General features: G+C 38.9%; 1 protein-coding gene across 1 annotated transcript in view; it reads right to left on the bottom strand.

Annotated features, from left to right (window-relative positions):
- Positions 1-13506, bottom strand: part of LOC126636298 (ethanolaminephosphotransferase 1-like) — a 60353-nt gene that overhangs the window by 41854 nt on the left and 4993 nt on the right. The window contains exon 2 of the mRNA XM_050308324.1: positions 2669-2737. Coding sequence (XP_050164281.1) covers positions 2669-2737 — 69 coding nt within the window. The remainder of the gene's footprint in view (positions 1-2668; positions 2738-13506) is intronic.

Genomic DNA, 13506 nt, shown 5'->3' with positions numbered 1-13506 from the left:
TAACCTAGTGTGATATCCTGTCCTGTATCAGCAGTAGTGTAGCCAGCAGGACCAGAGCAGTGATTGTCCCCCTGTACTCAGCACTGGTGAGGCTGCACCTCGAATCCTGTGTTCAGTTCTGTGCTCCTCAGTACGAAAAAGACATTGAGGTGCTGGAGCATGTCCAGAGAAGGGCAATGGAGTTGGTGAAGAGCCTGGTGCATAAGTCCTACGGGGAGCAGCTGAGTCGGGTAGGGTTGTTCAGTCTGGAGAAAAGGCAGCTCAAAGGAGGACATTATCACACTCTACAACTGCCTGAAAGGAGGTTGTAGCCACGTGGGGGTCGGTCTCTTCTCCCAGGTAACAAGTGATAGGACATGATGAAACAGCCTTAAGTCACATGAGGGGACATTATGCTGGACATTAGGAAAAATTTCTTCACCAAAAAGGTTGTTGAGCATTGGAACAGGATGCCCAGGGAAGTCGGTGAAGTCACCATCCCTGAAGATATTTAAAATACACGCAGATGTGGCACTTGGGGACATGGTTTAGTGGTGGAATTGGCAGTGCTGGGTTAACGGTTGGACTCGATGATCTTAAAGATCATTTTCAATCATTCTATGGTTCTATGGTTCATATAGTTGTTACTATAGTTTCATACAACATGGAAAAGCTGCCATGAACAGGAGTTTATTTTCTACATCACAGGATAACATAGTCTAGGGCACGCTTACATAACTCAGCTACAATGATTACAATAGGTACAAGCTACAAAAAAGAAAAAAAAAAAAGAAAGAAGGAGTAAATGTATTCAAAGCTTCTTCTAAAACTAAGACTTGATATAATTTGTTAAGATATCACTGGTATACTAGCACTTCAAGAGAAAATAGTATTTTGGTGATCAGATGAGCAGAATTTTCTTGAGCTGAGTTTGGAATAATAGTTACTGCCACATCTGGTTTCAGTATCTAGCCAGGAATTAATCCATTACTTCCATTCCTTCCAGGAATAAAAATCATTTATTCCAGGAATAAAACCAGCTCCCAGTTCTCACATTTACCTCTAAGAGCAATCTCCATTACATACTCTTTTCCTCTGCTGCTGTGCATTGCCAGCTCCTCTGCAGGACTCTGATTCTACATGGCAGTATCTTCTAAGGTTAGAATGACTGCTTCTGCAAAAGCTGAGAGCAATATAGTTTCCCTTTAAATCCTTGCAACACATCACTGAGAATTATTCTGTAACACTCTTGCTACAGAAGGCAAGGTAGAACATTCAGTGCTGTATCTTCAGCTGTTCAAAACAAACCAAATGGCAAAGTACAGAGAGCACCCACCCCAATCTTTGGTTCCATAACTCAGATCTCCCAGCTTTTGAAACAATCCTTCGCTCTGGTTTGGGTTCTCCTTCAGAGAGCAGAGAACTAAGTCATGCTCACCTAAAACTCAATGAGGTTTAAAAAAATCTAAAGGTCACATTTTTTATGGGTTCTATCATCCTATACTACATGGGGACATTCAAGAATGCTGCTTTTCCTCTGGTAAAATGCTGCAACCATAAGAAGAACTTATCTCCAAAGGAAGTGTTGCATTGCAATACACTCCCTTCAATCTGAGAGCAGATGAATACCCATGGATTTTCTAAACCAAAGTGCAAGTGCACAGAAAAGCCTCTGCTCATCTCCTGTGCCAGACTGCAGAGTGCTGGAGGGGCTTTTCTTTTTTCTGTTGTTTTCCTCAATAGCATGATGGGAATGAAAACAGTCTCTGAAGTGAATTACTGAATTCAGTGTCACATCTTTGAATTGCTTTTTACTCATACGTGTTTGGGTTGCTTTTTAGTTTTTAAGTTAGGACTTTTCATTAAATTATCTTGAGATTGTGAATGAGAGACTAGGATTTTTCTGCTGTATTAAGAATAAGAAACACCTTTATTATAGAACCCAGAGATGCAGATTCAACAGCACTCTGACCACTTACAACCATTTTTGTTAGTACAAAGCTTTATTTTCAAGTCTGTTCCAGTCTAAATATTTCCTGTAACAAGGCAGATGCAGAAGATATTGCTTTCTTGGACATCAATAAAGTTCACATTTATTTGAGACACGGCTTTTTTTTTTTTTTTTTGCCAACAACAGCACAACTAATTGTGAGCAGTTTATTTTTAAAAACTGCAGATCGTGATGCATTCGAGAGATGGCATCTTCCAATCGTTATGGTGATCATGGTAACCGCTCTCATTTTCAGCTTCTTAAAGAAATGCCTGGCTCCCTCGAGCAAGTACCCTTGGGAGAAAATGAGACAGCACTTGCATAAAATCATATGCACAGCACAGAGATAAAGCCATGCTGTTGTTAGGCAGCATATGTTGCAAGAAAATGATTTGTAGTAAGTAAAACCTTCCATGTCTGCAAAGCTGTTTAATGAAAGATGTAAAAAAGAAATGGATGCCTTTTCTATAGCAATCAGGAAAAAAAAAAGTAAATCTTTTTTTTTTCTAAAAAAAACTCCCCATCTCGAAATAACATGTTCATCTTAAACACAGTTAGATATCTTGCAATATTTGTTTTCTTCTATCAGATGCCTTAATTTCAGCTTTATTAATCAATATTTTTAAATGAAAATACATGATGTATTTAAAACAAATTCTTATATTAACATGTGAATTTTTTATTAAATAAAATTCTTACCTTAATAATTTTGTTCCAGATGGGCTGCATAATATACACAGATAAAGGATTTGTATCCACAGCACTGTACTGTGAGGAAAAAGCAAACATGTTAAACAAAGCACTGAACAATGCCTGTTTTTTTTAGCACTGTATATCCTTTAGCATCTAAGAGCAATCACTCTGAGTGTGACTGGTGTAAATTCATCTTGTTCTGATGACCATTCATACAGGTTTAATTTAATTTAACAGCACTGGCCTGGTTTACACTTACCCTGCTAGTAACTCCATGTACTAACACAAAGGTTTAGGCTTGTGAATTGGCAAACAGCTCTGCAGTCACATTTTACTTTTAGATTCTTAATAATTTTACAAGTTATCCTCTAAGAGTCTGCATTTCTACCATATTTTGGATTTAATTTATTTGCACTACCACTGATACATAGTCTGAGCAGTGGTTCATTGCTAGTATTAGGATAGATAATGCATATGGAATACGTTCATAAGTGGAATATTATCTTGCAGAGATACAAAGCTTTTGTCATAGTAACACAGTTGCATTTGCACTATGCTAATTCATGTAAGCCAATGTTATTATAAAAATAAGCCTAAAACAGCGCAGTCCATTACCACAATAAAATTTTCCCATTGGACAGACTTGTAAATGTATTTTATGTCTTTTATAAATCCCAACAGGTATATATCTGTACCTCTTGCAAACAAAATATTTCAGAAATCCAACCCCACCCCATATTGCTGATGTCTGCTTTTTCCTCAGAGGGCAGTATCAAGTTTTATCCTGCCTTGAGACTGCAGAACACAGAACCAGAACAATCTGCAGAAGAATGATCTTAACTGACAATACCACTTGCAATTATGTTCTTGAGCCCTGGCAGGTCCGCAGTCAAAGAAGTTATCCATCACTGGGGTGATACATGTAATTATTTCAGAAATTCTAGGACTTTGAAAATGCATATGTTGCTTAATGTTGTTAGCATGATGCATATGACTCATATAAATCTTCAGATATATCTATATATACCAAACATTGTGTGCAGATAATGGGAACAAGATAGGGATGTGTTAGACCACAGGTTGACAAAGCTGTTCACACGCAGAAGAGCTGATGACAAAGAGTCTTTCATTTCACATAACTCCAGCTAACAGTTAACTGTTCTCTCTATATATAGTTAATTTATTGACCTCTCTTAGCCAACTACCCTTTGGATAAGACTGCACTCTGGAAGTAGCTACTTCAAGCCATTAATTATCAAAGCAGCCTACACGTTTGTCTTAAAATTAGACACCTTTTAGGTGACTGAAATCTAGCAAGATTCATTTCAGTTTCCGTATCCCTATCTCCAAGCTTTTCCATACACACCTAACTTGCACACATGGGAGCTAAGAGCTTCCAGTGGCCAAGTGCAAGTGGGACAAAAGATTCACGCAGTGTGCCTCAGGTTTTGCATGCCCAGACTATGACTTTGCATCCCATCTTTCTGAAGGTATCATCCTATGGAACACTTAGGAACTCTTCCATACATTTCCTTTTTCTATATGCGTACAAAGGATACGTTTTAATTACCCTCTAGCCAAAAAAAAGTACTCAGATAATTATTTTGTGATTTGTGGTTAAGTTTAAACCACAATCATAAATACAGTATTCTTGTAAATTTATCATAACACAGCTATATGTTGTGAATACATATTGGTAGATATCCAAGAAATCACCTAGCAGCAACTGGTCAGACCAGGCTGCCTAAATTTCCCAAGGGAAAAAAAAGTAGTTTAATGAAATGGGCATCACTGAGGTTTTTTTCTAAAAATACTGAAATTGTTCACTTTAGTGCATCATTTTTCCCTTCTTCAGTGACCCATGTTACTTAAACCATGGTACAATTCTTTCATCAACAGCTTTTCTGTAGAATATATACCAGAATTCTTGAACACATTACCTCCGAAAAAAAATTAATTTTCTGGTAAAACTAAAGTTTTCACTATTCTATGTGTATTTGCAGCTCCAGATGCTGTATCTGCCTTTCAAACATTATTACGACTGATTGATCATTTCATAGTCCAGCTTGCATGTGAATTCACCCAAGTCTGTGGGCTTTGCTTATATTCATGCCAAAACTAACAACACAATACCAAGCCATACAATACCTATGCCAGTAGACCTGCCAGCTAGTACTTAACTCATACGACAACTACGGAAATCCTCTAAAAATGAAGAAAATTCAAAGTATTCATTAGCATTTTTGAGGTTTCAGGTAATTACAAATCTGCCCAAAGTTTCACAGTAGCTCTTGCCCACTTTCTTACCCCAGCTGATATTCAAAGACTATGCAAGGTATGTGACAACTTGCTGACCAGCAAACTCAGTATATTCAGCCATACCTGGATAAGAATGTGAAAAGGTCAAATACATGACCTTTACTCCTGCTCCTGCTTTAGCTTTCTCTTTCTCCCCTCCACCCCAAGCCTTCAAAGTCATGAACAGAATCACAAAATGTTAGTTAAACAACAACAGTAAAATGAAAGTTTCTGCCTAAAGCATTCACTTTTTACAGGTGCAGAATTATTGCTTTCTCTAAGGAGAAAAAAGAAAAGGAAAATCAATCTCATTTATATTTTCTATATATGAAAATTTTAAAGAAGAGACGAATAGGTATTACATAATGTTTGCATTTTCTGAAATGGAAAATATATGAGATTATGTAGCTTTCCAACATATCAGACACAAACATAAAACACAGTCAGCTTTTTGTCTGCCTGATGGTTTCCAAAGTCAAGCACCAAAAATCGAACCAGTCTTTATTAGAAAAAAAGCCAAACCAAACCAATAAAACAAACCCAAAACCAAACAAAAACAAAACCCAAAGAAACAAATAAAAAAAAAAAACAAAAACAAAAAACCCAGTAAACTAGAATTATAGCCAGTTTTTGTCACCTAAAGACATTTCAAGACCCACCAGACTTCATCCTGTTCCTTCCTATGTCTGTGGCTGAACTATGGGTGGGGAAGGAACATTCAGCAGATGTGAAGAAGAATGGAAATTTGCTCTCCCCTCACCAGTAATCTGTTTTAGCCAGAACAAAAGGGAACACCCATGGAAAAAGCATTCTTCTAGTTTTCTGTCATGGCAAAACATAAAGCCTGACAAAGAAAATCTGCTATACAGTTTAATACCCTGCTTTGTTCTGCTCCCAAGAAGCTACTAACCTCAAGGCCATGAAATCCTCAGGAGTTTAATGTTCATGGCTGCTCAGAAAAGCAAAGCACTGAGTAACATGCTCACATTATGATCAGTGAACATGAATGCAAGAGTGCACTGAACCTTATGTAAAAAAAGTACTGCCATTTGCTATTGTGTAATTCTGTCCTTTTCGGGGCATTTTAGTAAAAGTCAGAAGTGAAAGAGGATAAGCCTGTTAGAGGTTTTTAAGTGCAAATCCCATACAAGTACTAAGCATTCCCCTGCAAACACTTTCTGCCCTAGAAAAGGGAACTTGATTGTCCTTATACAAAGAAGAAAGGCTTGGAATAATCAGAAAGTTTCTGTCAATTACTTTTGAAAGGAATTGTAATAGTTGAGAGGGAACACCAGTAGCATTAATTGACTCCATCTTACTCCCAAGTTAAAAAATTCTTCTGTTTCTTTTTTTGGTTTTGAGTTGGTTTTTTTTAATAGCTAGAACCTCCTTGAAAGCCATCTGCTTTCCCTCTCAGTGTTAATAACAGCTTAGCAGAGCTGGAAATGAGGATACAGACACCAGACATGTGCCACACAGAGATGTTGGTTCGAGCAGCACACGTGAGATATGCTTTTACTATGTGTTCCTGCATCTTAATCTCCATCCAGGGGATCCAACACAGCATCAAGTTTGTACTGGTCAACTCTGTCAGAGGAGAGAGGAAACATGAGAAGATTAAGAGGAAGAGGGAAAAAAAGGAAAAAAACGGTTAAGAAAAGTAAGAGAAAGGAAAGAAAAGTAATTGAGGAAAACAAGAAAAATGAGCCAAAGCAAAGGTTTTGGCTACACAGAAGAAAGACAACCATTCTGAAGTGGCAGAGCACTGCCAAACACCTGAGGGCAAAAGCACTCACAGTGACCAAGGTCTGCACTGCTGAATATAAGACAAATGGTACCTTCTGGCTCACGTCCACACAGCTTAGAAATACCTCCCCTTATTTCAAACTGGTCACATCCACACCTCACAGCATCTGCTGGAGGGGTGTTCGGCCTCCTCACCTGGCCCTGCACACCTAACACATTATTAGGATGGAATACACTTTACTTCAAAGTATCTGAAGCAATCTGGAGACTACACTGAAACCCAGCAATATGGCATGTTCAGAGCATGGAATTGAGCACTCTGTGTTGCACATGTTCACAAATCCAAATGCCCATGTCGGAAGAGTGTTGATGGATTGTGAAAGCCAAAAATGGTGTGCACTGCCTCCAGAATGGATTATTCCCAAAACAAAGCCTAGTTATTGCCTTGGGGAGACTTTGGAGAAAAAAACAAAGCAAAAGAACCATTAATCAGAGCAGACAGCTGGATCTTCATTGGACTCCCTAGTCCTCTCCAGCCTTACATTGTGGAGGCATCCCAAGAAGAAAATTTTGGAATTACTACAATTAAGAGAAAAATATAAAGCATGTCTACACAAACTTCAGAGTCAGGAGAGAAAGTAAGCCCCAAGAAATGTAGTTCCATAACTGCTAGGAAATAGTTACTTCAACCTCAATTACTTCTTATGCTAACAGACTATTCCTTTCCTGTACTAAATTATCTTTTTCCAGGTAGCATCATATTGTGTCACACGGTCATATACATTCAGAGATACAGAGTCAAACTGTTGTGAATTGTTTATATTTGAGCTGTTGGCATCAAAATGACTCTGCAGGTCTTAATTTTGTATTAGTAGCAACAAATTTGCTACACTTCCCATTCCTGCACAGAAAATAGTAAATTTTAATTTTTGATTGACCTCATGAATCACATGATTTATTATCTCTGTTGTAAATGCTGGGAGACTGAGGTACATGGGGGCTGTAATTCACCCTAAGGCTGAAGAATAGAGCAAAGAATAGAGCCCCAATAGTGTTAGTGGTATTATATTTATATACATAATTTCAGTAGAAGCAATACCAATTTATTCATACAGAGTCTTCTCATATTAAGTCAATTTTATATTTGTGTTGACTTTTACAAAAGGAAATAAAGAAGCCTATTAAAAATGCCAAGGCTGAAAAGCTTCTTTCCCAGACAAAATAATGTTTAAAATAGCTATATATCAGGTAGTAATAATGGTTTGGGTTGCAGTATATTGAAATATACAGTTCTGTGATTGCTTGAGTATTTCATGTGAAGACAGATGCCTATCATGGAAGAATACACTAGCTGTCTTGTTCCATGTTCTCACATGGAAAACCTGACAACCATCTAATGACAACTTATGGACTTGAATGAAGAACATAAATATTGGGATACCTGTCCTTTTCCTGCAAGCAAACTCAGCTGGGATGGGCACAGGTATGGAAGAGACACAGCTGTACCCATGGGCTCATGCTCTTAACAACTCAGTGGTCCTGCAGGCGTGGGGAATCTCCTCTTATATCAAGCATTCATTGTATTTACATTACCCATGCAGAAAGACAAATCTCTATTAGTAAGCAGTACCTGGCAAAAGAGCAAATGATGGAAAAAAGGAGAAAATATGTAAGAAGTTACTACAGGATTGCTGAGTGTTCACCTCGTGATGCACCATGGGAGACGTACTTGTGCAGATCGTTACCTCACAGTGAGTACTTGATAAATTCAGGTAACATCAGCCTAAATGTATCAGAATAAGGTACTTCTTATTTTCTGTGGGCAAAGCACCAAAATGAGAGCAGCTGAAATACAGTAAGTTCCCCCCACATGTTGTTCCACATAAAATATCACTCTAAACCTAGTTCAAAGTGTTACCAAACTTCTAAAGTGCTTTCAAAGTTTTAAATGACCTTTGAACCTGAAGTCATTTACATCTGTTCAAAATAAATGAAGAGGGGAGGGGAGAAAAAAATCTCTTTTCCTCCTAAATTCACTTTTCACAAAGATAACTGAACACAGCCTAAACCAGCAGAGAATCAATACATCAAAAGTAAAATAGGTAAAACTGTGGTCTTGAAACCAGTGATATATTGAAAATAACTCCTCTTCAGAGTGTTTTCTAAAATATGTGCACGATGGTGTATTTCAACAGCGCCACCTGGACATCCATCTACTGATCACTTCTCCAACACACATAAGTGATGAGCTTGTCATCATTTGGCCTATAAGTAGAGACCTACATCACTGATGGAAAATTTTGAGGGACCTGCTGATGGAAAAGGTTTGAGAAACTGACATTCTGCAGCATATATTTGAAATAAAATCAAAAAGTATTTCAGCAAGGGCTGAGGTTTTACTGTCTACCATGCATGGCTCAGTTATCCCTTCCAGGGCCAGCACAGCACAGATGGCCCCTTCCTTTGGTGCCCATGGGCAGAGGCTCCCAGTGCTGAAGGCAGTGATTGGGTCCCAGCTCTGGGAGCTTTTGCCTCCAATTATGGGACAGGACAGGCTGCCAGGCCCTGCCCTGCTGCCCCCACTGCCCCCAGCCCTCATGGCATTGACAGCTACCAACACCTTCCTGCGGCTTCTTTTATCACATCTCCTCTCCAATTACACAATTTCACAACACCTGAGTTTTCTAAATGACAGACAATGGAATAGGTGGCACGACAATGGATTCTCTTTTGCACAAGATGAGGGTTTTTTGTGGTTTTGAAAGCTGCAAAATGACCGTCCCAATCCAGGGAATGAACCAGTCACTATTTAAGAGAGCTTGGTGGGAAATCACTCTTCTGGGCAACTTCTTATGCAACATGAACTTGCCTTCTATGGTACCTTCTGGAACCACAAAAAATTAAAGAAAATACTGAAATACTGGCACATCTGGTAACAATTTTCCATCCATCTTTCAGATTCCTAGAATACATTAAACACATGGAGTTTAATTCTACTTTACATATGTTTTTACAGGTTTGTAGATATTATGAGACATAGTCTTGAGTTTTAAAAAAAGCTTCACAAAGGGAAAGAAGAAAATCATGGTATAAACAAAAGAGCTGTACAACACTGTGGATGCCAAATGAATTCAAAATGGTCAGCAGTTTAAATGTGCTGATATATTCCAAAACACAATCCTGTTATTTCTAATAATAAAATTGCTTTACATTTTGTCATCATTTAGTTAATGATTCATAAAAAATGGCTTGGATTTTGTGTCTCCTACTGCTGAAATAGTTTGGACTACCCTGCCTTTCCTCCCATCCATACGTTTGTTTGTTTGTTTCATTAGGTCACCAATACCTAAGTCCAGGAGTTATAAACCCCTAAGACATCTAGGGTTGAAGCGTATAACACACAAGTAGAAACTAAAGAACAGGATTTGTAATTTATCCTGGCAAAGAGTAGGTGGTGGTGGGCATGTAATTGCATACTCAGATGCAAACCCTGGGTTCTGAGGTTGTGGACTCTGTTACCTGATGGTTGTGCAGTGTGTACTAGGGCTGGATGTAGCTGCACTGTGAAGGAAGAGGCTGCCCAAGCTGGGCTCCTGAGCAGTTCTCTCTCCCCTGACTTTGCTCTCTTCAGTTCCATTAGCCTATGCATACCTATAGCTAGGAAATATGGTTAAATTTTCCTTCCATCTGGTACTATTCCTAGCAAATACTCGAAACCCAGTGTCATGGTTTGGGCAATTCAACAATTCTGATTGGTATTACTAAGTCATCACGAAGATGTTATTACATAAACTGTATTACTTAACATACATATTACGTAAAACATAAAATAAAATTTATTACGTAAAAGCTGTCCTGGGGATGCTTTGTTGCAAAGGTGTACTTGTCATTCAGACATCCGCATTTTCAGGAATCCTGACACAGGTATTGACCCATAGGCCGTAGCCATTTGTATGTCCATGAGGTCATGGCACACATAGAGCTGTGGGTCAGGGCAGGATGCTCTTAAGGAGTCATACCTGCTAGTGGGCCACATCCCCTTGCTTACAGAGCAGTGTCCTTCCCTAAAGATACAGAGTCATGGGTTTGGATCATGGAATCATTCGGGTCAGAAGGTACCTCATAAGGTCTCCTCCTTTTAAAAGCAAGTTCAGCCAGGAGCTCAAAACCAAGTGTTTTATCCAGCTGGGCCTTGGAAAGCTCCAAGGTTGGTGGCTGCTGGGCAACTTGTGCCACCACTTCACTGTGTTCTTGAGGAAAATTTTCTCCTTATAGGCCGCATGAAGATACCTTGGTTCAGCTTGTGCCTGCTGTCTGTGGTCTCTCCACTGTGCACAATTACAAGGAGTCTGACTTCATCCTCCCAAGGACCACCCCATAGGTACTAGGGGGCTCCTGCCAAGTGCCCCTGGAGGTATCTCCTCTCCAGGCAAAATAAGCCCCAACTTCACAGCCCCTCCTCACAGGACAAATGCTCCAGCCCAAGCTACTCTGGTGGCCTCCACTGAACTTCCTCCATTTTTTCTTGCATTGGGGATCCAAAACCGGACACAGTATTCTAGATTTAGCCTAGTAAAGGTGGGTAATTACTTCCCCCTTTACTAATAGGCCATGCTACTGTTAATACAACCCAGGACGCTGTTGACCGACCCAGGATGCTGTTGACCTTCTCTGCTGCCGGGGCACACTGAGGGGTTCACGTTCAGCTTCCTGACTACGACAATCCCATTTGCCAGGAGTAAAGGGCTGATGATGACAGATCTGCTGACTAGCTATGCTTGAAATCTGAGATCTAGGAGAGACATTAGAGACTCAGTACAGTTGCAAGAGAAGCACATTTTGGGGCAAGAAGTCATAATGTGCTGGTCCCAGCAGTGAGGTTCTTGTTCCCTATGTGAAACTAAATAAAGATTGGATTCCTTACTGACATGACTGTAAGCACCCAGACCAGGGAGAGGTGGAGAGTCAGTGGAACTAGAAGTCAGCAACCATTTTTCAATCAACAGTACTTATATTAAGGATACTGCCTAATTTGTCTTCAGGAAAGGGTTTTTCTTAGTGGGACACATTCAAACACCTAACAACAAAGCCAAAATAACTAAATAGAATACAGAAGTATGATCACATATTGAGCAAGTGACAGATAACAGAAGGTAGTTGCACATGTGCTGCCCTAAAGAGACAAAAGTAGAGACTGGTCCAGATTGGTAAAAGCATAAATCCTACTAAAACCAAAACCTGCATACTCTCAAGGGACTGCACAAAATGACTGTTAACTACTGTCATCCAAAGAAGCTCTAACATAGCAAGGAAGTTGATTTTTATGGGGTCTTTGTGGTTTTTTTCATAGACTGGTCTTCTACAGTTGGTAAATGGAAACAACATCAGGATTCTGTGCATGTACAAACATGTATGTGACAGCAGCCCTTTAAAGATCAAACACTAGAACAAATTACCATGCAGCTGGAGCTCTGCCAGAACATGTACCTAAATCCCTGGGGAACCCAAAGAAACCTCTCCAGGCCCAGAAGGTCAGGCAGATTAAAAGTGGGTTGTAGTTTTCACGAGGGATGCTAAATGGAGGTTCTATATCATATACAAAAAACAGTTGTGTTATCCAGTATCCTGAGGCACAAGAGAGGAGATACTTCACAGAAAGATTCCTCCCCCTATAAAACAACCCTGACAAGAAGAGTTCCCCTAGATTTGTAACAAATAACCCACATCCAAATCACAGATGCATCTTTGCAATTAGTATTCTATTAAAACACAGATGAATTAAAAAAAAAAAAACCATGTGAATACATAAATGCGTATACATGCATATCCTACACATAAAAATCCAATAACTAACACTAACATCTCTTGATAAAGCAAGAAAATGAAACTATGTGGTTGGTAGTTGCACTTTCATGAGATTCAACAAGGCATACAACTCTTTATATTGAGCATATTTGTCCTAAAAGTGATCTAATGCACCTTTGTAAAGTCATGGGAGTAGTATTGCGCTCAAAACCGTGTACAATTAGGAAAAAAGCCCTGCAGCAAGTAATATCAAACTCAGCATCTCTATGATATGATTTCATTATGTTGTTGGCTCATTAGGATATGATGTGTAGAAGGAAGATAATGACTACAGAGCTCTTGAAATGCTACATTATGTCAGCTACCATTACAACAGAATAATAGGTAATGTGTGCACAGACATGGTCTTTCAGGTATTCAGTTGGCCCACAACTCTGACACACCAGTACAGTGACAGAAAACGTAAAAGTAATGAATTATTTGTTTTATTTCACATATTATTCAACAACGTTTAATTTCAAGCCCAGTCTTCCAATCCATCAAAGTAACATGAAGAAGAAAGACTATTTTATATGTAGAGCAGTGGGCTGTTGACTCACTGTTTTACAGAACCTGGAAGACACTAGTTTTCACTGCCTCAGGTATTCAAGGACTTTATTAAACTGCAGTGGTTTGAAAAATCTTACTAGAGCAAATAAAACTGGTAAGCGCCTTCAAATAATATTTGGAATTAAAAATTATGGAAAAAAACCTAAAAATACTATCTGCAAAAACACTATTTAATAATTAGGTAATGAATGTACTCAACATAGATAAAACTGTCCACATGCAATCATGAACACCATTAACTGTGTCCTTAAGAGTTTCAGATAAACATGCAAATGAGAGCCTCCTATCCTAAATTTTCAATATCACGTGAACTTCTTGTGCCACTGGAGTCGAAAGCAAAACTCCTGTTCAACAAATGTGAGCAGAACCCATTATGTTTCTAAATC

This window comes from Myiozetetes cayanensis, unplaced genomic scaffold (assembly GCF_022539395.1).
Source record: "Myiozetetes cayanensis isolate MyiCay16 unplaced genomic scaffold, myiCay2020 scf1, whole genome shotgun sequence".
In the NCBI taxonomy this organism is placed as follows: Eukaryota; Metazoa; Chordata; class Aves; order Passeriformes; family Tyrannidae; genus Myiozetetes; species Myiozetetes cayanensis.
The sequence above is the reverse complement of the archived record's forward strand: the minus strand, read 5'-3'. Positions and strand labels throughout refer to the sequence as shown.